At 37.6% G+C, this 26,103-nt stretch overlaps 3 protein-coding genes across 5 annotated transcripts; 1 reads left to right on the forward strand and 2 right to left on the reverse strand.

Moving 5' to 3' along the window:
* The first annotated feature begins 1,714 nt into the window (after positions 1 to 1,714).
* On the forward strand, positions 1,715 to 10,757 carry 5-HT1B (5-hydroxytryptamine (serotonin) receptor 1B). Of its 3 annotated transcripts, XM_011307173.1 has the most exons (8): positions 1,715 to 2,301; positions 5,278 to 5,569; positions 5,660 to 5,804; positions 7,682 to 7,815; positions 8,831 to 8,974; positions 9,649 to 9,804; positions 9,869 to 10,029; positions 10,159 to 10,757. In XM_011307173.1, exons 3-8 carry the CDS (start codon positions 5,687 to 5,689, stop codon positions 10,637 to 10,639), a joined length of 1,194 nt encoding a protein of 397 aa, XP_011305475.1. In that variant the 5' UTR covers positions 1,715 to 2,301; positions 5,278 to 5,569; positions 5,660 to 5,686; the 3' UTR covers positions 10,640 to 10,757. The 3 variants fall into 3 exon arrangements, with proteins under 3 accessions (XP_011305475.1, XP_011305473.1, XP_011305474.1); XM_011307171.1 differs by having other exon boundaries at positions 5,278 to 5,804; XM_011307172.1 differs by having other exon boundaries at positions 5,281 to 5,804.
* A 1,135-nt stretch (positions 10,758 to 11,892) lies between these two features.
* LOC105268023 (odorant receptor 82a-like) lies at positions 11,893 to 14,063 on the reverse strand. Its single transcript, XM_011307255.1, has 8 exons — positions 13,767 to 14,063; positions 13,506 to 13,702; positions 13,233 to 13,449; positions 13,064 to 13,176; positions 12,896 to 12,995; positions 12,545 to 12,655; positions 12,267 to 12,422; positions 11,893 to 12,204 (listed from the first exon to the last, which is right to left on the reverse strand). Exons 1-8 carry the CDS (start codon positions 14,061 to 14,063, stop codon positions 12,154 to 12,156), a joined length of 1,242 nt encoding a protein of 413 aa, XP_011305557.1. The 3' UTR covers positions 11,893 to 12,153.
* An 8,572-nt stretch (positions 14,064 to 22,635) lies between these two features.
* LOC105267970 (uncharacterized) lies at positions 22,636 to 24,723 on the reverse strand. The gene is made up of 4 exons (XM_011307174.1): positions 24,600 to 24,723; positions 23,755 to 24,020; positions 23,250 to 23,492; positions 22,636 to 23,148 (listed from the first exon to the last, which is right to left on the reverse strand). Exons 1-4 carry the CDS (start codon positions 24,649 to 24,651, stop codon positions 23,020 to 23,022), a joined length of 690 nt encoding a protein of 229 aa, XP_011305476.1. The 5' UTR covers positions 24,652 to 24,723; the 3' UTR covers positions 22,636 to 23,019.
* Between the last annotated feature and the right edge of the window lie 1,380 nt (positions 24,724 to 26,103).

The following is a 26,103-nucleotide window of genomic DNA, read 5'->3' on the forward strand; positions in this document are numbered from 1 at the left end:
ATTCAAATATACATAGGATAAAAAAATGTGAGCGTAAATTACTTGTAATAAATCGTATTTCCCGATTTATTCTTCACCATCGATTTTTCCCGGAGCAGAAGTAAATTAATTCAGTGGAAGTAATATTTCTTCTCAGTGTGAAAATTCACCGGGCGTGTCAGATTTCCTCTCTTCAATTCCAATAAAAAATATCCGGAAAACGATTCCCTCGCAGGGATTACGTGAATTCTTCCGTAAATTTAATTGAGTATTCGGTCCGTGTACAGGACGAATTTATCGACATCGCAGGTTTCGATCAAAATGAACGTTTTCAAATTAATTAATCCATTGAAGATGCCAGAGGCGGTGCTGATGATATTGAAACTTAGATTCAATGTTTGCAGTGTTTACTCAGTTCACTGAAACATTGAGGCTCTTGATGCTGAAGCCTGTGACCTCATTACTGTTCAAATCGAGATGCTGCAGGTTCTTCAAGCATGAAAATGTATCTGGATGAATGGCATCGAGATAATGACCTGTCAAAGATCTATCAGATCTGATAAAGTCGTAAGTAAATTCCCAGGACATCAGCCCATTCCATCCAGAATTTAAACTTCGTTGAAAGTTTGAATAAAAGGAAAGTTGATACCAATCGAAAGCCTCAAGTTACTTCATGTTCCTCAATGAATTGCCTTGAATATTTTTTCAATTCCAAACTTGACAAACAGATGAATGATCAATTAGTCTCTCGAAAGGCTTCTTAATTGCATAAAATCGACGGTAACTCAATAAAATTTAAAATACTAAAGTATTCAGGTGGAGGCGACGCTAACGAAATACGAGACAGCGAAGTAATTATAAAATGAGAGTGTCAGTTTGAACAGTTTTAATGAGTAAACGTGAATGAAAAACTATACAACAGCTTCTAGGAACAATAGATTACCTCCAAGTAGTAATTTTAATTTTTTAAAATAATTATTGACTGGAAATTTTTCAAAGGTTCACCTTCCCACCCTTGGATCACCCAGTAGAAAATCGAATTGCGCATTGCTGGTTATCTCTGAAGACCGATGAGTCCGACTGGACCAGAAACGGTGGAATTAACTGGGACATTGACGGAAATAGAAGCTCATCACGTCAAAAGAAACGAAAAAGTAAGAAACAAAACGCAACTTTTTTCATCATTCCTTTTTTCAAATCCTTTGCCGGTCCGACAATGTCGGTACAATAGAAATTAAATTTTCTTACCAGCAGGCGGCCTGGATCAATACTGCTAATGGAGATAGAGGAATGCCAGCCCTCCCCAATTAGGGAAACGGTTGGTGTTCATCAGGGCGAATTGGCGGTAGCGAAAAAAAAAAAACCGATCAACAGCCGAAAAGTTATATCGACTGGTATTTCGCACGTTTCCTGCCATAAACAACGCAATCACCCAATTACGTTCAAAAATAGCCCCTCAAATTTCAATTACAGAAAGCCGCCCCCACCCGTTACAATAATTACCAATTCCGGCAATTAAATCCATAAATTATTCTAAATACTGTCGCTTTATAAAATGATAATCCTAATGAAACGACGACCCCGGAAAAATGAGAGATCCGATGAAACAATTCAAAAAATGATCACCAATATTTCTCCAATAATTGTCAATGTCTTAATTAACTATTGGAATGATCTCCTCCGTGTGGAAATAAGAAAGATAAATGGTATTTTGGCGAAGTCATTACTTATTTTGGGGTGAGAAATAGAGGATTTTTTCATCATGCGGGTGAAATAAATCGCCTTATTGTTCTCCGAAATAGTTGGAGAAAATAATGTGATGAGGGGAATAGTGGAAAATCCACGGATGTAAAGAAAATACGGAAACGGAAAAGCCAACACCCCCCACAAGCGCATGCGCGGCGCTCCCCTATAAACCCCCTTTCCACCCTGTGATATCGTGCACTCGGGTTTCGTCTGTGTTTCTTTCCACTTGGTCCAGTGTATACAAAGCATCCTTCACATATCCGTATCATTTACCCCCGATAAATTCACCGATAAATTCATCCCGATAAATCATCAAAAAATATTCCCACCCCCGACTAACAGATCCAACATTTCCATAAACTATAAAAACTATATAAAAACAATTTACTCTCAATATTCAATTTGTGATACAAACTGTCAATCATATCGGCACGATTTGTAGTTTGAAAAAAATCAAGTGAAACAATACGCAGTAAAATATTCACCGAAAAATCCAGTGGGTGAATGAAAATAATTTTAATTATTTTACGAGTGATAAACAAACAATTCATCAGTTAATTCAGAAGATAAACAAGTGTAATTTGATATATATTTTTTTCACTAGGTGTTTTTCTATATGTTATCAATTAATCTCATGTTTTTTATGTGTAAATAAATGATATGAGGAGCATGTAATGTTACGATGATTTGTTTGATAATGTGGATTGTTCTCCTATTGTGAATGTTTTCCCTTTTTTGAGTCAAATCATTGAAATAATAATGTTGATTTCCTGACGATAATCATGCATGGAATCGTTATCATCGATGAAATTTATCCCGCAATGTTATCATTGGAAGTGTTGATGGTGTGTAGATTGGCCGTTGGACATTGTTGCTTCACAAAACATGAGCATTTATTTACATTCCCTCAAAGCAATTGCCGTAACTACTCATTAATCATAATAAGATATTTGCCAAAGGGATAATTCCGTGCAAAATGCCGGAGAATATTCGCTGATTGATAGTGATAGATCTCCCTCAGCACCGTGGATAAATTATTCAATGAAAGTCAATGCCTTTAATCAATTTGAGACCTTTTCACTCTCCTCTCTCACAGACCCGCGTACCATCGCTCATTCCCCTGAGAATTATTCCAATAAAGTAATTACCAATTGTACAACTGACAATCACCAAATAGCATTAAAAAATTCTTCGGTATTCTGTGTTAAATTTCTTTTTTTTAGCGAGTGCCGCCATTTTAAAAAGAGAAGGAAAATTTGTCCTTGATACACTTTTAGGCTCCTTTTGTTATCTCGATAACAAAAAAGTTGAAAAATCGTGACCGAATTTAGATGGAGTGGAACAATAGGTGAATATGAGAATTCACGCTGCCACAGTAAGTGATGCATGAGATTATATTTGTATTTGACTGTTCGTGATTTATTCGATTATAAATTCTGGTTCTAGTTCGTGAATGCTCCCATCGTAGCTGACGATTCGATTAGTTGATCAACTCCTCAGCCTGAACGATAATTATGTTGTAGTTATCTTGATAGGGATTGCTTGCATTGAAGAAAATAGTCTTAAGACGTAGATTAAGGAGAAATTGAGAAGCCTTTGATCCTCTTTTCCTCATTAGTCTTCTTTGTATCGCGAGTGAAAATCGAGTGGACAGCTTCTAACAAATTTTTATTGAAAATTCATTGCTAATTGGTAAACTGAGACAATGAGTTTGGCGTAGTTCGATTATTCATGAATACCTGCCAACCGAGAAGAGATAGCGAAATTTTTGAAAAGATCTTTTTTCCAGACCACATGTTGCTCTACAAAAGAGATATCTACGAAATTTTTTGTATTTCTGTTCATTTCCGAGATATTTAACGGAATTTTTTTTAACGCGGTCTCCAAAGATTCGTGCGGGTAAAGGATTAGAATATGTCATGTGGCGGTATTTGACAGTTCCGGTCGGGAATTGACAGGGCATATTGTGATTTTACAATATGTGTGTCATGAAGTAAAAAAATCGCTCGCAATCTGTCAATTTCTGCTGAATTCATCCGAATTTGTCGTCATATGTCGCTGGGTGTTCCCCGTTTGACACATGATGACATATGATCGCGACTGTCAACGCGAGATTGCTTTTCCTATTATCCCACCATTTGGTAAATGATGAGATATGTTGACTATTATTCAAGGACATTAAGGATGTTCGGCCCCCTTATCGCCAAAATTATCGATCATCAGAGATATTTCCAAATAAATGTCATTATATGACAGATCATGGCGTATCCGGCAGAATCCGTCAAACAATGATAAATGTTTTACTATATCATCATTCAAAAACTAAAGTCATATTTTGATAATAATTTGAGGATCTTCTCACTGCGAATGCACAGAAAATTTAAAACATGAAAGACTTTGACAGTTCAATATTTTCCATCCCAAATTTTGACAGCAAGTGTCAATTTTCATAAAAAATTCCCAAACGAATTTCGATCACTTGCACGATATATCAAATTCTTTCAATTGACATTAAAATTTATAATCGGTAGAATTTTACCTGCCATGTCAATTCTGTCAACATACATTACATGAGTAATTTTTCGTTTTATAAAATGCCAGATATTCTCGAAAATTTCAGAGAATTTATGACGGAAACTTTTAATATATGCCATTGCACGTTTTATCAATTCATAATTTTGTCAATGGTGTCAAATATTGACAGTTATGGAGGTATCTATCAGAGAATCTCCAACCGCCGTAATTTCCTTCGATATGTTATCACTCTCGTTCAAAATGTCAGGAATCTAAGATTATCGGAATATTCATAACCCTGAAACCGCCAAATATGTCCCTATTCATGTGGTCAACCCAACATGTCAAATTTTTAATCCTGTGACCACATGAATTGTCACAGCATGAAACCTAATGAAATTCCATCGACTCCTGTGACCTATTCGATACCGATGTCCCAAAATTTCAGCGATATTATGTCAATTACTGTTTAACTCCGTAATATTTTCCCCTTGACAGCAGCCTTTGACAGAATTAGTCGACGAGGGAGGAATCGAAAATGAAAAAGACGGAAAAATTTATTTTCCAAACAATTCACTGAGAAAAAAAAAAGATTATCTCAATGATCCATTTACTCAACAAAAATATATATTCTCATAAAAATCAGGGGCGTCAGCTCCAGGCGATATCGACCAAGTGTCAATGATGATAATCATATTGCTCCAGAAAATGATTACGTTGGCTATGACCTTGAATAAATTCCCTCCAGTCATTACCAGTGATGAAGAATTCCGGTAATTTTTTCTCGATATTTGAAGATTAATTATTCAGTACTTAAATATCAAATGATTTAATTCAAAGAAAATTAATAATAATCAGTGGAGTTTATCCAAACTTCAAGGACATCTGATACATGATCATTATCTGAAAAAAAAAATAACAAATATATAGTAGATACGAAGTAAATGGATCCTTGGCAGAAATAATGTTTTCTCGGAGTGTCGAGGGTCGAGAGTAATAGTACCAATGAGTAATATCATAACAATCAATTTTCCTCAGCAGATACTGACATCCATGAACTCAACGTATGGATCATCAGGCGCCCCTGAGAATGGCAGAAATATGGAGATATCGGGATGAAAATTCCGATTGCAGGAGAGAAGAAAAATCGAGAGCGGGAAGAGGTATGAATCCAGAACGAGTTGGCCAGATGATAGGGAAATTCACCTCGACTAGCCATGGAGCATGAAATACATCAAATGGAATCAGTAGTTGTGGAGAATAATGCAGTATGGGCTGGAGATGGACTGGAAAACAGCAACTATTCAATAACCAATTTATGCAGATGATGGTGAGAAATGGGCACGGGCCTCATCGTGTACATCCTCTTCAGAATTATTCAAAGACTCCTTACGCTGTCACGACTGATCCCTTCAGACAGTAATGAAGATTGAGAAGGGTATCAACAATGGCTACTCATTCTACTGGGAACAGAACAACCACCGGCCATGGATTGCTGCTGGAAGAGGTTACCATGGTGCTCACTGGTGTTTTCCTCGGGCTTCTCATCCTCGTTACTATTGTCGGTTAGTTCATTATTATCTCCAATAATCAATACTATCAGTGATTGGAAGACATGAAAATTTTATATTACTAGGTATTAACGCGCGCGTATTTCATGGCATACGGTGAAAGAAAAAAAAAGCATGCAATCCTCTTTAGACAAATATTTAATTTTTTTTTCCATTAAAGTTATAATATATTATATAAAATGTATATTTTATTCAATTAAAATTCAATATTCAATGTATATTTTTATTATTTATTTAAAAAGTTAAAAAAAAATTTTTTCAATTGACCGATTTTCAGGTGATGATTGGAATTGGATTTTGATAATCATAATTTTGATAATATTGCTTAGGGGATGATTATGTGGCGCGTGTCTTTGGATAATTCCACTGATTGTTATTAATCTTTTTTTTAGAGGGATACATATAGATTTTGAGAAATGAGAGTATTATGTAATCAGTTTTTTCTCGCGGTTTATTCTAGGCGCTCTCTATCCTAATTATCTTTTATCGCGTTGAGCGTAAAAAAACGTAGATTAAATTACTCTGAGAAATAGTAAATTGTGTTTACAATTGCCGGCCAGATTAACCGTCATTTACACTGGAACCTAGAGGTGTGAGATTCTAATTAAAAAATTTTGGTTTGCGAATTTTTTTAGTCGTAATTTAAATATTTGAGATCATGATGTACGTTTATTAAATTGATAAATTTGATTTGAGAATTAGTACATGACGAGTTTGCATCAATTATAATTTGCGTGGAGAACTCTTTTGTGGAATTAAATGAGGGAGTAATTTAATGGGAGGGGAATAATGCTAGAATCAGAGTGCCAATTTGAATAGTTTTAATGAGTGAATATGAATTGGAAACTATGCAACAGCTGTTGGAATAATTTTATCAATTACGAAACTTTAAATTTCTCTAAATAACGAATATTACGGCTGACTATCCGGACAATTACTTTTAATTTATTTTAATTTAATTTATTATTGATTAAATTATTGAGGGCCGGAGAAAAATCCCTCGAGCAAGTGAAAGTCTAATTTTTTCGAGGATCTTGTGCGCATCTTGAAATTTTACTTCGTCTCTTTGAAGTTTTCATGGGGACAAAATCGATGGGAAAATTACATACCGACTGATGTAAGAAGTCTTTCAGCCATCGTCTGTTAGTTCCCCGGAAAATTCGACCGTAATTTCCGTGAAAGCGGCATTGAATCGAATTTTTTGAGTAAAAAATGATTACGAAAATGGAGTCGTAGGTAGAATTCAGGAATATTCATCACTTTTTAGCGAAACTTAGATGAACATTTCACAACTCGATTGAGTATTCAACGAAACATGAATATTCAGGAGTAAAATGTCATGAATTTTCAAGTCTTCCCAGAATTCCTCTGATTTTTCATAATTTTTCCCGAATAAATAAATGCAGAAAGCAACAACTTAAAGATTTTGGGATGATTCAACGAGAAAATCCCTGGAATATTTAATTTTCCAATCTCGAGATTTACCGATACTTGCCACATGATAATAATAAATTCTCCTTTCATTCTCCTTTCATTCTCCCTCCACCGATAATCTGAAAACATCCTCAGCTCGATGAAAATTATGTTGCAATATAGTAATATTTAAAAGATAAAAGCAAAATATCCATCACTTGCCTGAGTTTCTCTCGAATTTCCCAGGAAACGATCGTAAAAGCTTTTCACCTCACGAAAATGGGAATTGTCACGTAAACTGTACTCAAGTTTTTTCATCTTATGCAAGGACTCTTTGAAACTACCCGAGACATCCTCAATATTATCCTCTTTAATGCCGAAGGAGAATTGAAAAAGAATGCGCCAACCCCCAACGAACGTTTTATAGAGGCGTTAAGGAGTTGAACAATTTGTTTCAGGAAATGTATTCGTTATAGCCGCCATTCTGCTGGACAGAAATTTACAATCCGTTGCAAATTACCTCATCATCAGTCTTGCGGTAGCTGATCTCATGGTCGCCTGTTTGGTTATGCCGCTCAGCGCTGTTTACGAGGTATATGAACTGAATGTATATCACTGAATTTATATCGGACGTTGTAATAGAATTTATGACGCTCGTTAGACCCCTTTCTGGATTTCTTTCTCGAGAAATAATTAATCAAACTTCTGTCTTGTACGTGAACCCCTACGGCGACTTTTCCACTCGGCATAAAACTCTGTTATCGTAAAAAAAAAATGTTCACGTATAAAAAAGTACTTTATCAGTTGACAAATTAAAAACTAAATGTGAGGACATTTCAGAAAAATGCATGTATAATCTCAGGGGACTCGTAAAGTCAGACGTAAATTGCAAATTCATGTCATCATCTGCTCCAACCGTGGATTTGAGAATAATGAAGTGATTGCTAAAGTTTTCGAAACTTCAGTTGTTCAGTTGATGATTCATTTCGCTGACGCGTTTACGGAATTCCCTGGACAATTATATTGGATTTCTATTGAACTTTCTATTAGTTTTCTGGTGAATTTAGGAATTTATGGAGGGCATGGTATTGAAAAGTCGAGATGACATTTCATATTTCAATTGGTTCGACCTGTTTTCTACTCCCTCAACCAGAAGATTCTAGAAATAATAAATACTTTAAACAAATACGTTATGGAACAACCGATTATTATTGACTTATCCAACAGAATATTTTTTATTGAATAGAACGTGGGTAAATAGTGACCCCAGAGGCTCCCATTTTAATATTTCACCCCTGAAAATATCAAATGTTACATTTTTTTTTTCAATACCAGAGCTTTAATTCCACCGGATCAACAAAGCCTTTCTGTAAATAATACGTCAAGAGCGCCGATCGCTCTGCAAATGAAGAGATTAAAAATAGGAAACGATATTCCCTTTTTATTTATAAATAAATGATTATAAATTATTTTTTTTATTCAATCCCGTTTGATTAGGAGTTGAAATGTATTTTCCATGGGATTGGGAGATAATTCTCACAGTTTTACACGTGAATATAATTGTTCAGATAATTTTTGTGAATTTCTCTTTTTTTTTCATGTGACAGGTAAATTCGGGATGGTCATTAGGTCCTGAACTATGTGACATATGGACGAGCAGTGATGTTCTGTGTTGCACAGCGTCAATACTGCATCTGGTGGCAATTGCTGTTGACAGATATTGGGCAGTGACGGATCTTAATTATATTCAGGTTACATATTTGTTTATGTTAATTTCATGGAGTTGATGCGCCGTCGGACAAGCGCAAACTATTCCTTGACCGATGCATTACCGCGTCTCCGGTTCCACCAATGGCGGTAACAAATATTGACATGTCATCAGAACGTCATGATCTTATGAGTTTTGTAGTCCATATTTACCGAGAGTCATTTATATCCCATCGCCTGTCATAAACATTTTTCATTTTCCTTTTCACCCCTCGCTATCATTTTTTTTATGAATAATTCATTTTTTTTAAGAAATGGATTCAAACATTATGCAGAAGATTTTTTAATAAATGTGATAGGCCCAAGTCGGGGATATAATATCCAATCGATTTTTTTTTTTTTCGTAAATTAACAATAAACGGAGATTGACATTTTAATATTTTTCTTCTCTAAAAATGTTTCGTCCACGAAAAAAGCGGAACGTAAGCTTTACGATTCATTAAAAACCGCGTGTAAAAAGTACATTCGTAATGAAAAATTGTGGAATTAATGCGAAAGCATTGAAACGAAAATAAATGGATCGTAAAGGGGATGGAGATAATTACAATTTGGTCTTTAACCAACATTCTGTCGATTTCAGAGTTAAAAACAGAAAAACTCTTTTCATTGGTGAATGAACTTTCAACATTTAAAAATAAAACACCAATTTTTCTTTCAGGGAAGGACTCCAAGAAGAATATCCCTCTTAATTGTAGGTGTGTGGCTTGTATCTCTAGGAGTCTCACTGGCGCCTCAATTTGGATGGAAGGATCCAGCTTACATGGAGCGCATTGCCCAGGGAAAGTGTCTAGTTTCCCAAGATCCCGCATATCAGGCAAGAAAAACTCACGACCGATGTCTCAATGGTATCTAAAAAATAAATTCTCCCATATCCACAGATTTTCGCCACGTGTGCCACATTTTATGTGCCACTCTTAGCTATTCTGTTCTTATATTGGAGAATATTCCAAGCAGCAAGAAGGCGGATACGGAAACGCCCCGGAGCAAAAGTCCATCAGTCCCGACAGGGGAATGGACTTCTCAAACTCGTCAGACGCAGGTGACACATCAATTCCATTGATTTTTTTCCCACAATGTCCACCTGATAACCGCTGAATGCCCAAGTTATTGATAAAATTGAAAAAAACTACCCGAGATAAGGTAAATGTCCTCGATTTATTTGATACAGACCACTGGAGGAGTCCACCGCTTTCACAATAACCCGATCAACACCAGAAAATTCATCAGCGTCTCCCGAAAAGACATCGTACGATGGCATAACACCGATCCAAGCGGCATCGGTATCAACGACGATAACAACGACAATGGGTACTATAATGTCAACGGCATCAACAGCAATTGTGGTGCAAAGTTCGCAGCCGCAACTTAACACAAAAACAATTGAGGCAAAGCGTGAGAGAAAGGCAGCTAAGACGCTTGCCATTATTACAGGTGCCTTCGTGGCATGTTGGCTTCCTTTCTTCCTTGTTACCCTACTCCAAGCTATCTGTACTGTTTGTTATCCACCAGAGCTGCTAGCTAGTTTCTTTCTATGGCTAGGTTATTTCAATAGTACCCTAAATCCCATTATTTATACAATCTTCTCACCGGAATTCCGTCTGGCCTTCAAGAAAATGTTGTGTGTGGGTACACGCTCTGTTGCCCGCTAACGCCGAATCAAGTGTATCATCCAACCAGACAATGATCTATTTATCATTCAATGTAAGATTAATATGCAAATATCAGCTATACGTAAGTTGAGATGATAAAGGTGTGTTCAATCGTTAACCAGAAAGCTTCAGGTATTCGTCATTTTACGATCAATCGTAGCAAGTCTTTGGTAAATTCATTAGACAATTAGTCTAATAACAATTGATCCTTTCATACGTTTTGAGATGGTATTCAGGGACTATCGTCTAGCAACGACTCGATTTTCACGACGTTGATCAATCGGTGATACGTTATTACTGAATCTGATGGTTCTAGATTTCTTGAGGTGATGTGGGTAAGTGATGAACCTTGAAATTAACTCATTCTTCTTCGTGGGCATTCTTCAATGTTCACGCTGAGTAGTTATCTTGATTAGGATTTCGAGAGCCACCAAACTTCCAAGAAGATTCTTCACGGAAACAGCGAGGAGCTTCGAAAATGAGTGGATCGATGAGTGCAATCCTCATGCGTTTGAAAAATGTATTTCCAAAAAGTATTAAAATCAGTTCATCGAGATGTGGCTGTACTGTTCACAGTTCAACTTACTGAATACCTATTGTAAAATAACCGATTCATTCGCCCGAGAGTGCGATGGCAGCATCGATGCGAATGCTGTTTCAATGATTAAAAAGTTTTTCAATAATTTATAGCGACTTGTCGATAGATTGATACCCCAGCAATATCGATGAGACCGGACTAATGGATAAATCTGTATATACCCACATCAACGAACGAGTAGTAAGACTAAATTTAATTATTTGTATGGAATGTTTTAAAAATAACTAATTTCAGAATATGGAAGACTGAAATGAAAGGTGAAGAGCTGAAAGAATAGGCTATTCATATTTTATGAAAGCTGAGATTTTATGGTAGGTGAATTTCTCCAGTTTTCGACTTTTCACTTGTGGATTTAGAGCGTAAGACAGCTTCCATCACCACTCTACCTAATGCGTGACGAAGGAAGTTGCCCCGTGCACAATCAAAGGAATTTTAATGATAGAATACGAGTTTCAATTGAAATAATAGTTATAACGAAACATCATTATGTTCCTTGTACATTGGGATGATGAAGGAGTTCATCGAATAAGTATATTTGTATGAAAGCCGAGGGTTTGTAAATCAAAGTGAGATTATAACTGAGAGAAAGTACGGAAATAGACAATCCTTCCTTAATTCTCGATAACGATTTTATTAATTCTTCATTATTCCGTGGTAAAACAATCTGCGCACTCGGGTAATTGTTCCAAGAATATGAGAATGCATCTTCGTGATGATTGAAGACATAACGTTCTTTTGTAGTTATGTATCAGTAATCAAAAGGAAAGGTCAATCAAAGTGGCTGTAAATAATTAGTCGATTATCTCGATGGAATTTCTCATTCGGGTTAATCAGTGCTGTTGGCGGGGCAAATTGATCATTCCTTTCATCATACGATGGATTGTAAGAGTAATGAAGGTCGTTCAATCGAATGATGCTACGGCATGCTTCGTAAGAGGGTGAAGTACCTCATAGCAGCGTTGGCGATCTACGGTGTTCATATTGAGAAAATCCATCAGCATCGGGATAAAATTCTATTACTGTACTCACCGTTGTTACTCGCTGGAGATTGAGGGTAATGAGACCATACGATGTGTACACATATTCCTTCTGTGCACGCATCAGCATTGTCAGTAATGTCAACTTGAATTTTTTACTCTTATCCATCCAATGGGAATTATAAATAGCGTCACTGATTTTTGCACTCTGCGATTGATCAAGGAAAATTTAATTTGGGATATTAATTTTTTACTGAGATATTATTATCGGCAGATTTGGATGCTGCGGCTGTGGAATTAACCGAATCCTTCAATCAGGGGAGACATTACCTGATAAGTCAGACGATCAGCGTAACCACAATATACCACTGTTTGTCCGGAAAGCGCCATTGTGTGAAAAAGATTCTTCATTATCTCGTTTAAATTTCCGTTTGATATTTCCTGCAAAAAATGAGATTGATGTTTGTCCGAAAAGAAATCGGTTTCAGCAGTTGAATTCAGTTTATAAAAATAATGAACTGAGTTGTTCACTTATTAGGATTGAATGATCACCGGTTAATGAATGATGATCGGTAATTGATGATCGCCAATCGATCAACCGATCTTCGATCAACAGATCTGCTGTCAATGCCAAAGTAGAAATTCCTAATATTCAATATCTCTTTTCAAATTCAACATTACCTTCTCCAAGCTGTACACACAGAAGCAACAATGAGCCCCATTAATCAAAACAGTTAGAAATATTATCGGATTGAAGAACTCCTCAGCTACAAAGCAATGTCTAGTAGAACAAATCCACGTATCTGAATTTATCGATTAACGATCACCAGTTGGTATGCCAATACTCACGAAAACATATCACTGTGTCTTTCAGCAAGAGCAGCTAGCCTCCTAGCATCGTCATCATCCTTGACTTGACTCGTTTCGATCCTACCGATTCGCGCCAGCTCCTCAGCCAATATCTGATATCAATAAATCCGAACTAATGACTGAATAATTAAAGTACACGAATACTCACTTCAAATTGCAACGACAGATGCATTGTAATTTGAGCGAAGAGACCATCACACGTAATCCAATAAGATATAACGCAAATCATAACGATTACTTCATAACCGAGACAAATCAGATACCGTGTGTATTCTCCGTAGAAGAACGGATAAGTCGCGGGATAAATCGATATAGAGAAATCGTAGGTTTCGTTGGTGTTGCGTAAGCAGTGACTGATGAGTAATCTACAACAGACGAAATTAGTACAGAGATCAGATGATCGTGATAAGAATCTACTCACATGTACGGACGGAGGCAATAAGATAACGCAAGGATAATAACAACGCAGCAGTAATAGAACCGAATGAGTTTGGTTCTTTCAGCCGTTTTAATCATGTCCAACGTTACGAGGTCATTCTGTCTTGCTGACTCCCACAATTTCGACAGATCATGCAAAAGATTATAAATCTCAACTCTGTGAGTCCACAGTCGTATCCCCTCGATAAATTTATATTAATCAAAATCCAGACATGTACCATGGGTTGCTACTACTTGGACTCACTTTCATGATGCTCAGCAGACCTGAGAAGGTCGCTGTTAAGGCTTCAACCATGTAATTGAGATCCTTCTGAGCTGCCAAATATACACTCACGAATTCACAGAACAGCACAAAACTCGGAATGGTGATGCCGAAGATGAAGGCAATGACTTCCCACCATCGCTCTTGTCGTGGTGAATCCTTGAATATGTCAACGATGGAAGAGGCACCAATGAACTGCAGGAGGAGCACATCTGTGGAGAAGAAGTAGCCGAATGACGAGGTATCTCTAGTTTCTGGGTTTTTCAATCGGATATTCATGGTGTCGGGCATTACAACTGTTGAAAACAACTTGCAAAAACTGTAGGTGTAGCTGAGGAAATGATTATTTCAGTGGTGGGAGCTATCTCTTATTTGGCATGGGAACATCATCAGGTGGAGGGAACTGGAGTGATGGGGGAGTGGGTGGAAGTTTAGTCTTGTTGGGTGGAATTGATGGAATAATTGATCAGGGGACGAGGGGTCGCTGTCACCAAGGTAACCCTCGAACATACAATCCGTTATCGCTGCCAATTTACCCTTTTCGTTGTGCCATGACAATAGCTCGAGGCTCATCACCTCGGAATTGTTTTTATTGCATCCTGTCGATACAATATTGCATTGTCTTTCGGGTCAAACTTCTCACGCAAGCGCACAACAATTCCATCCCTTCGTCTAGCTCAACAAAACCAATTTTCGGGGGTGCAGTATGACCTCCTTTTCATTTTCATCAACGAAAGACGTCAACTTCAAGGCTAGCTGTCAATATTTAAGGTATATATGTGGAAATGTGTTTATGTATGTAAGACAGGGGATTGCGCTATTTCGCTGCAGGGCCGACGAGTCAAACTCACCGAAAACTCACTTTTCCTCGTTGTTTTATCGAGCGTATGATCATTGTAAAGCACTTAATCATTCAACTCAGCGAACTGAATGATGACTTAATAACAGATCGAGGTAAGTGTTGGATAATTTTTCTTCACCAAGAATTCCACCGGGATATCGCTTTATTTTTTTTTAATATGTAACGTCAATGACTCGTCACAATCTGGGAAAATTATGCGCGATAATAAAAAATAATAAAAAATGTATTTTAATTTAAAAAATATATGACAAAAATATACAATAACTAGTCTTTCAGTAATTGAATTTTGCGAGGATAAATGTGGGAAGGATTTTAATATTTTATCGTGGATAAATCATTGGTTGTTATTATTAAATAATAATTAATGATTGAATTATCAATGACTACTGAATTTATTTTATTCCAAAATTATTCAGCCGATTTTTTCTTCAATTCATTATTTTTCCAAAAATCATCGGTTTGTCTTGATCGACCACTGGTCATGGTCCGGCGAACTTGTGCGCAAATTTTTTTCCTCATTATCATCCCCGGAGTCGGTAATCTAGGAATTCAACATAATTTCTGAGTATCTTACATCGATGTATCGACTGAATTCCGAGGATAACACCAGCGGGCGTTTGTTTCCATTCAAAAACTTCCAGATAAGACTCCACAAGTATAAAAATTCAAATCTACTTTTTCCCTTCGTTATAAATCATTTCCATCATTAATTTTCATCGAGAAATCTGAAAAAAAAATCATTTCATTCAGACCAACGATTTTTTCCGATGCGAAAATTTTTTTAGTGAAACTTTCCCGATAAAACGATAAAACGATACACATCGAAACTATCGATATCTCGAAATGTCCCTCACGATTCCCCATTGGTTAAGCCACCCGAAGCGCCAGATTTGAATCGAATTTGAATGAAAAATTAATTGAGCTTCAAAATATTGAATCATAATTTTTTTAATTACAGGGTGCAGTAGCACCTGAGATTTTTTAAAAATAAGGTTAAAAAGGCTGATTGAAAGGCGACGTGTTTGCGATGAAAATCGTCACTCCCATCTTAGCCTACTTCGATAAACGAGATCAATAGGCAACCTCTGACCCAAGTACCCATTGAAATACGTTTTTATCGATCAGTGAGCCCTGGTCCCGAGGATGCACTCGACTTGAATGCCACCGATATTGACGGAGCGTCACTTATATCCCCAACTTTTCAACCCCTTCTATCTCTTCTATCACGATCTCCACTCCCCGAGTAGTGCCCCTTTTTCCTTCACTCCGGTCTGCGAAAAAACGCAAAAAAAAAAAAAAAATTCTAACCGATTTGAACACCACATTCGGGCCCATTAGCAAAAACATTAATTAATCCTCGTCTAATCATAATTCCTTTGCCCATTGGTAGCCAGAAGCGTACGATACAATTGGACGTGTATGTTTAGGTTTTTATGGGTGAATATTTAATAAATATTATGAATTTGTTGTTCATCAGGGTGTGGGTAGAACCGGAGTTCGGCCATCTCCAATGCAATCTCACCCGGGCTAACCTCCTGGCCTCGTTACCACTCCGAGACGCATAAATTGGTCTGGTTCAAGCGCAGAAAACTACGTATACCTCTCAACTTCGTTGGTGGAACGTTTCGTTTCATACAGATATACTTCTCTCCCAACATTCATTAGCCGGCAACGTACCGAGAGTAAGATGCCTGGGTGAGCGCTGCCACTGAAGATACCCACTTCTATTTATGAAGCAATTTGCTTCCTTCGGAGTACACCAAAGTATCTCCACCTCCTTTCACTCTCAACACTACTAATAAGCTTTGCATCATTACGGTCTCCCTTCGACTGCCGTTCAAATAGCAAAAATTCTAAATAACTTTTCAAACGGCCAAACGCCAGAGGCAAAAATCACGAGAGTTGGTAATTTACTTTGAAAAAAATTCCCATCCATTTTCCCCAAGTTTTATCAGCGAGATGAGACATACGTGTTGGAGAAATTCATCTCTGTTCTAGGTCTTTCCGGATTTCACCATTTGATCATTGACCTGATTTTTTTGGAATATCGAAATGATTGAAAAATGAACGGCTTGGACAGTCATGCTGACACAAACTGGGTATCGAGATGCTGTGGATGATGAAGGATGAAGACGAGGTGGAGATAGCAATTTGAAATGCGTCTATCTCGAGTTGTATCCTAACTAGATGGATGTTGCCGTATACTAGAGGCTTATAGGTACGTTTCCATGCCAGAGGGATGACGGAAGGGGTGGGACATTTCGTCGGGACACCTGCTGCCAGTAAATCAATAACAGATATGCCGTGTAATTTGTGTTGCAGAGTTACAGGACACGGGGGATGATGGTGTAGTCTGCTGGGATAACGACAGAGATGGAGACATACTGCTGGGAATCGGTATGAAAAAGGTGGAGCTGATGGGAGTGGAGAACCTATGGACGCCGTAAGGTAAATTCTCTTTGGCACTAATAGCTGTTAAATATTGGTTATGCACCTCCGGAAGCCATTGGAATGGCAATGAGCGCACACGGATGACATTGCCCGCATTATTTAGTAATCATGTCGTCAATGATCCTTGGGAAGCCACTGTTTCCATCCACGAAATTTATTCGAGGTATACTCTTTTAAATTTCCAAGCGCATCACTCCGAATTTCTCGAAATTTTTGCACGTTTCGATAGTTCATTGATAAATTGTTATGATGATTAATCATTTGGGGGATCGAGATGTTCAAATTAATTTATGATTGACTCGAGGGAAAGGGTTTGACGCGATTTGTTTGGGGGCATCAACTGGATTTTTTTTTCAAGTCCAATTCTTTTCGAAAATAATTATCTTTTTGAGTATACACTTCGCTGCTTCATGCATATGCCGGGAGGATCTTTTATGCATGTCTCGTATTAAATTATAATCCGTCACGGTAGACTTAAACGCTGTGTATTCTCGTACTTACATGGTTGGTGCGCCATGATTTATAGTTTTATCGCGCCTTGTACTGCAGTGTATATGAAACAGGCTGTATCCGTTCCACGGATTTGAAAATAACATCCCTTTGGTGGAAATACCAGTAGGTCAGCCTCTTTCATCATTTGAGGCTACAAAATTCACCATAAAATTCTTTCCGGGGTTGGATTGGTTGAATTTTTGGTCACTGTTACGGAAATTGGATGGACGATAAAAAATCGAATAACAAAATCGGTATCTGCAGGTTTGATACGGTCAGGATTTTATGGGGACATATCTGTGACATGTTTTATTTGCGAACCTCTCGGTTTTTGATTTTTTTCAGGCAAGAAAAAATTAAATTCTTAACAGAAAATCCTTTTTTGATGACTTCTAGAAACCGAAAAATTTTCACTCAATTCTGTCTCAAAAAATTTCATATTTTTGAAAAGTCGGAAAATTCTCGAGAATTCCTGCAGATAACGCAGGTGTTCAGTCTTAAATTCAAATCCGGTGATATCCAAATAAAAAAACGAAAATTCCAGGATCATAATAATTCGATATTTGAATCCTCACCTAATTACAATCCTCCGAAATTTCCACCTAAAAAAATAATTAATTTAAGGTAATAAAAATTTAAAAAAACTAAAGAAAAGTTCTGGGAGAAGCCCTTAAAAAATTCTCCACCCCAAGAGAAATTCCCCATTGACTTTCCCAGCCACCATTATTCAATCAAGAAACACCATCCCTCCAGCATCCCCGATCCCCTAATTGCGCGGCTCATTAACATGCCATTTAATCACCGAGATGATTGATATTTTTGACGACATCCCACCACCTCATGTACGAGAACAATTAAAAAGCATCATGTCAAGTGACATTCTGCGGAGAACAACGAGGGCGTTAATTGCCCCATCAAATTAATAATGTCCCCGCGAAGCGCCTGGTGCCTTTGATGTTATCAGCCGACTTTTTCCCAAGCCCCAGTAGAATTTCACCGTCGATTTTGAGGAAAAATAGTGTCTCACAATGAGAGATCGCACCAGAACGATATTATGAGACAAACCGGTAGCGGTGAGATCGATGATTCTCATCCCCGTCACTCCCCATTTCAGTCTCTCTTCCTCTTCCTCTTTCCCATCAGCAAAGCGAGGGGATAAGCTCCGGACGCCAACCCTTCCGACGTGACTTGAATTAACGATCACAATTAACGCCGCCATCGTTCGTTATCTCGCGCTTGCCATAGCCCTCCGATCTCTGCACACGCCAAACCAAAATTGTCGTGGCTATCTAATTCTATCTCCGTCATTCACACGGCGAATAGATTTTTTTTCACCCGATCTACGTCTGCCTCGTGCGAATTACCATCCACTCCACCGTCGAAGATAAAACGTCAGATAATGGAAACGTTTGAACTCCATAAGGCACACCATTTAACCTGTCCCTCATTACTTTTTTCACTTGATATATTTCCTCAACAAGGAGAAAAGTGGGACCATTATACCACGTTGCTACTTTCTTAATTGAAATGGTGAAGGCAAAGAGGATGTGACGTGCGATATAATTGAACGATTCTTCAACAGCGGAGTATTTAAATAATCTATCTCCTGGTGATGAAGATCTATAACTGGTTCTCGAATTAATTCAGGAATTAAGAGACACTTCGAGAGGGTGATTAAGTCAAACGTTTCATGATAGCTATGGAATTTCGTGATGGCGACAGTTTGATATCGTCGTAGGGCACTGAATGGACGTGTTTATGTTGCCATAATTACGGCTATTAAATTTACAAATGGTGATCGTTCCTCTGATATGATCAGTTGATTAATATATCGTGGATTATAGAACATAACACCTGTCAGAACACAGAACTCAGGCATCTCCTCAAGCGGAATGGAATTCCGATACGCTATTGAAATAATATCGAAAGACAAGTTCACGGTTAAAATTGAATAAAACAATAATGAACGTACTAACTCCAGATGATGAATAATAATTGAATCAATCGAAACAGAACAGCAGTGCAGTCATTCCCTGATGACATTATAGAACGTAGAAGTAACGTGGGGAATCCCAGGGAATCACAGGGAAATCCCTGTCGGTACAGACGATCACTCTATTAGCAACCGCCCGGTCATCGGAGCATTGGGAGAAAAAATTCGAGCGTAAGGTGATGAATAAAACTCATTCAGGTTATTTATTAATTATATCTATTGAGAATCAGACTAAAGATGTTTTGAATCGCAACTCAGAGAGCGAAATATGTGATTCAAATAACTGTTATCATTTAGTTAATCAACCGAAATCGGTAAAATTTCAATTAAGAATGAATTTAATTCTATTATCCCACAACAAACTCATTGCGATCCGATTCTACTCTCCGAACTTCAACCCTATAACTCTCCATCAGTACTTTTAACCTCTAATTAACCCGAGAGAGTCTCCCATTTCATATGACTCAATGCCACGGTGTAAAGTCAATGCGCCCTGTTATCGACATGCTAGATTACAAGACCGTGGGCGATACGAGTAGATAGCAAGTGGGAGAAAGATAGAATGGCAAAGACAGATACCGGTGACTTCCCTCGTTCCCCAATTCCGTCCTAATGCCTCTCAGTATTCCGTGTAATTGGCGTAGAATTGAAAGCCTCGAATGGCCAAGCTACTGCGTACCAGCAAATAAATCGTGAGACCCTCTCCGTTGAGAGTGAAATCGAGCGTAGCGGAGTGAGCATTTTAAAGAAGAACGGTTGTCGTTGAGAAACGCTTGCCCAGTACGAACCCTCTTGAATACACCAGTAAGGCACGTTCTCGTACCCTTGAAGACATCAATGAGTCCAATGTTCCTCATCCTCCCTAAATATTTCGACTCAACTTGAAATTTTACCATTCGATTCAGTAAACTCTGTCTTTTCTCTTTCTTCAAGGAAAGGAAGCCTACCTGCCATTGACCCATACCAACCATCCACTCAAACTCAAACTGCCGTTGGACACTCGAGTTGATGAATATTTCCCACATGAATTTCGTATCCACGTAGATTCCTCCAAGCCTTGCGGTGAGTATGCGCTGATTTTATTACTCCGACAAGTCGATTTATCAAGTCCGGTAATTTTGTTTGCCGAGTTCCTGATGGTCACGTATCTCCAGGCTAGGTTGTTGGTGTCTGGTCAGTGTTCATTATTTTAGGCACGTACGCAATTTGATATTTACAAGGCATTGATTTATGGAATTTAATCAATTCCTTATCTTTATGATAGAATCGTATAATGATGGCTTTTCTATCCTACACCCTTCGGGGATCGAACTCACGATTCTCTGCAGATAGGATTGTAGACTAATTACGTTGTATTCTTGGTTTGGCCAAGGATATCGATTTTAAAATGCTCTCGTTAGGTCTCGAGCTTCGGCGTGACTGATGCTCTTCATTTCATTCTATTTTTTATATACTTTTTTATGAGAGGGTGGGGGGAACGGCGAAGAGTGGGGAGTCTTCACTGCACTAGGTGCCATCTGGAGGACAATTGGTCTACCTGAGGATTCAGGGGTTCTGTCAGTTTTAATAAGAGATTTGGAATTCTGCATTCAATTCAAAAATGCATTGTTGCAGTGGACAAATTCAAGGAGTTTTCATAAACCTCATCCGTTCAAGTGAGCACCGATCTCTGACAAGGAGCAATGAATACTCGTGACATCGGGAAATGTTTGGAAATGCTGTGCAGTCGACTGATGCTAACTGGAAATTCTGGAATCAGTTGACTGAAACATCGACCTCGACTACTAGACGACAGTGTTTCGAGCATCAGCGAGCTCCATCGAATCAACTCACTGACACGTTTGCGCGTGGAATGCACGTCAATTATCATTCCTAGCATTAGTTTAAGAGAAGTTGCTACATAACATTGCGAAGACAAACTTCACCAAGTTCAGGTACCATGAAAATTTCTATTAATATTTGCTGCCATTCGCGTTGACGGATTGTAAAGGAGAACAAAATCAATCCCTTGATAACTTGGTGGGAATAAAAGATCAGTTGCAGTACTTCGAAGGTCAAGAAGTTGTTGGCAATCCGCGCTGCGTTGATCTTGAAGAGATCTAGATGTCGAAGCCTGAGGCGCTCAAATCAAGATGTACAATTGTATAGTTTTTCGTCTGTATTTAATTAATCATAAAAAAATACGCGGAAGAAAATTTTTCCATAACTCTTCTGTCGACTTCCCGTATACGAATTAGTATTTCATGTCATGATCTCACCATTAGTTTTCAGATAATACTATTGAACGAACAGTAAAAATTTTTGCGCACGTAAAGTTACATACGTAATTAATTATGTACTCATATTATTTATACTGCTGCTTCCTATGCAAAATATTCTAAAAAATCACGTATCACGGGCGCAAAAAAATACTGCTTACCTCACTAGTATAATAATGGAATTATGGTGTGTCGTGGAAAATGCCGTGGTGTATCCTGGAACTTTATCAGGGGAGCGATGCATTCGGGATTTTAAATTAGTCACGATGGAACATTGTTTCACATGGTCTCACCAATTCCACTGTCGGGCTAGTTGTGGTGTGTCCCGAAAATTGAAGGGTCGGAAAAGTGAGAGCGACAGAGGGAAATGATGAGAGGCTACCAGGCAAGACCGGTAGATTTCGAATAGTAATTAGTACTTGGATGGTGCATACTTCGATGCAGTTCGGTTGTATTGGGTCATCGGAGTATTAATGAGGTGTGGGTCACCACAGAACGACGAATGCCTCCGTCTCTGTCGGCTGATTAGAGCAGAGGCAAATGCCGGTGGCACACGATCTTGCTTGCACAGGTCGTGATACTTGATTCTGGTAGGATTGAGGGGATGGTGTGTACAAGTAGGAACATCCATGGCCTCTCGTATCGCTGTACTGCCCAAAAGTCACTTAGTATGGTAATTTTGTAATTTTCTTCCATTGTACATCCACCGATGTCCTACAGTCAATCGATCTTCCATTGGGGCATGCATGCGTGAAATTACCACGTGATACTCCGATCCCCTTATTCCTAGGCATATCGTTATTTTTATTCTCTCTACACAGGAATACATCAAAGTGGAAATTTACCGACACTGATAGAAGAATCCGGCTTAATTTACCTAATTAATTGGGATGGACATTTTTTTTTCGATCGTCTTGGATTAAATATATATTCGAAGTTGACGGTAATAATTTTTAACTGAATAAAGTATAATTTTGTTTGAAGGTTTTGTGGATCCATGAATTTCATAATTTCAAATTGATATTCTAATCAAATTTATTCAATTCAATATTTAGCGCTCGCAATCATGGAGATGTTTGCGACTCTTGATCTATTTTATTTGTTATTTTACGATTTTTGGATTTTTAAGTCGCATTAACCCCACGTCCTGCACGTAATATATCATAATGTTCTATCGTCTTAAAAAGATTTTGTGTTTGTTTCGAAGAAATATAAATCGATTATCTCTGTCAAATCGTTGTCAGTAGAACTATGGGCCATAATTCCACGCAGATATCCGTCGCAAATTATTGACGCGCCAACGTCTTCCTGCAGTGGAGAAAAATAACAAATTTAGTCGACAAAGTGAAATTAGTTAGCGGAAGTAATTTATTTGTATTAGTAGGCCCTCGGTTGGTGTTCATGCTTACACGGCCTAAGATTGCAAGCAAGTGTGGATTTTGAAAACATATCTGTTGCGCAGGAATATTCCAATTCCATTTTTTACAAACGCTTCGATCGAGTAGCAGCACTTTTGTCGCGGCCATTGGCCAGTCGGAGAAACCATCTTCAGCATGCCATGTTACGAGTGTACATTGTTGAACATTAAAATCTTCATAAGGAGCTAGCGCAATTGGTTTAATCCTGTCAGTACTTCTGATAGGAACCGCAAGCTGAAAAAACGAAAGAAATGTAAAGGGGAGAATCTGAGAATGCTTTAAGAAAAATAAAATCTGTGACCGATCTATTCGCCTGAAAAAAAATAATAAATTTCCTTCTCGCTTCTCACTTGCCTAGATTTTATAAATATTGTATAGAACTTCCTGAAATCATTAAATATTTTCATCTTATCATCGGTGAATAATTTTCTGAAAAAATCGTGGCGAAAGAAATTCAATATTTTTGTTCATTATTATGAAAGTTTGAGTGGCTTACATGATATATATAAATCCCAAAGAAATCATCGCCCTGAAAATAATTAATGTGGAGTTTTGGCTCGCTGCAATTCAGAAATGATGTGCAACCCAATCGGATGGTGATGTCTTCGACAGAGATCGTATCAGAATACTTAACTCCTACAATTTTTTCGGGACTGATCAGAGCCCCAAGGGTGTACAGCTTTTTGTATACTTGAATAATTGCAATAGCAAGAGCCTCTGTCGCTGTAGCAGGCCTTATGGAATTTTTTATGTTCTTCACTTCTAAAAATAAATTATCATTATTATTAACATACTAGTCCTCAGAAATTTTTCGTTTGAAACAAAAAAAAATCGGAAACAAAACAATTGTATTTTTAAGAAATGTTTTGAAATTTTTTTTTTATAATTTTCTAGAAATTTTGACGAATATAATTTTTTCTTTTAATTATACTGTTGTCTTGTCACTTTTTTGATTTTTCAATATTCTCAAAAAAAAAAGACATCGAAATGATAAAAAAAATGTTCCGATTCAAATTTTTGAAAAATTTTTCAAAACCTTTCCAAAGAATAAAATAGTTTCGTTCTCCGGGTTTTTTCTTGTTTCATAAAAAAAATTCTGAAAAGTTTTCCAGAAATTTTTTCAAAATTCAGAACAAATTCCGATTACAATTTTTTTTGCCCGGGCCCGTTAATTAATTATTTTGATAAATATTCATCAATTATGTTTGATATCACGTGGACCGAATCACAATTTCACTAGCAGAAATAGCCAATCAGAATTCAATTTCAGGAGATGGTCAAGATATTGAACATATCTAGGATAAAAACTTCTCCTAATGATAATTATTATTCTGCTCTCACCTGGAAGAATCGCTACAATTGTTAACAACAATATCACGAATCTTGAATCCATGACGAATTTACAACGCAGTTTTACCCACTGTTGAGTCAACAATTTTTCCGGCTAAAAAAAAATCACTGTAAAATTTCCGAGTCTAGCGTGTAACTTTTATCCATTCTACAAGGAGATTACAAAACCAGAAATTACGTGCCCAGTCACGTAATCATGGGCTGCAAAATCATTTCAAGAAATTCTATCTGAAGTGCTAGGCGATAATTACGGAACTGCAATAATTTTTTTTTTCCCAGAATTCCAAGTGAAAACTATGTGAAATCACGTACAAATTACTCGATTCGACAATGCGAATTTTTTCGCGAAGCACAGAACAGGAAAAATTAAGATCAGTCACGTAACGATGTGGGATGTGCGATGTAAAATCATTTCAATAATTTTCATCTGAAGTTCTATTTAAAAATTTCGGAACAGGCCCCTTTTTTTTATCATAATTCCAAGTAAAAACTGCTTGAAATCATCCACAAATCCTTTATTCCGTAAATATCACGTGACAATGAAATTTTTTTCTAAAAAAAATGCAATATTATGTCCTTGTCTTGATAACTGGAAAAATCAGTAGACGACAACTGAACCATATACTTTGCCTAATCAAAGCGAAGAAGGGTGATGATTTCCAAGTCTAATATTAATCCAGGTCCCCGACAATTTCATTACCCCTCACCCCGACAATTTCCAAGATTGAAGAAACACGGAAGTTGTGACTTACGATGCGCTCCACGAATCTCCCCAGGAAAACTTGCTAGGTAGAAAGCACATTCTATCTCTGGGTTGGATACATAGGGTGAATGAGTACATATATACATACCATACTTTTCTCGAACTAAGCCCGGAGAAATTACGCGTCAATCGGTGGAAAGAGACCGACAAGCCTCGGCAATTCCCAATGTGTGCGGTAAATCCTTGCTAATTGCCTCGGACAACAGTATCAGTTCTCAAGGGTTCAACTTACCGCGTACAATCTGCTCTCCACTCACCATTCTCTTTCGATCTGAAATACTATTGCCTTCATACGACAAAAAAATGAAAATTGTTCCAGAAATAATAATTCGCCATTATATAATTTTTCCATGAATATTTCTCAGAGAAAAAGCGCCTCATTAACAATTGGCGTTGAAAAATCATATCAATTAAAACGGAGAGAAGCTGTTGAAAGGACACCAATGGAATTAAAATCCTTTAGATGTTCCACGATTTTCATAGAAGTCATGATGCTGTCCGTGAACCTCCGTGAGACTCTGGCCTGGGATCAAACAGGGAGCGATGCTCCAGCGAAGATGCCAAAAGTCCATCCAAGAATGGAGATGGGAATACAAACGAAACAAAGGAGCCGAGGGAAATGGCAATCCCTGTGCTTTTGTCAGGCCAGCAGGATCCTCTATCGTATTCGCACAATGCGTTTTTGGAAAGGGGCAAACTATCAGTTCAATGCTCAGCTGAGGTCCGTGGAGG

This window comes from Fopius arisanus, unplaced genomic scaffold, assembly GCF_000806365.1.
Source record: "Fopius arisanus strain USDA-PBARC FA_bdor unplaced genomic scaffold, ASM80636v1 scaffold00052, whole genome shotgun sequence".
Taxonomy (NCBI): Eukaryota; Metazoa; Arthropoda; class Insecta; order Hymenoptera; family Braconidae; genus Fopius; species Fopius arisanus.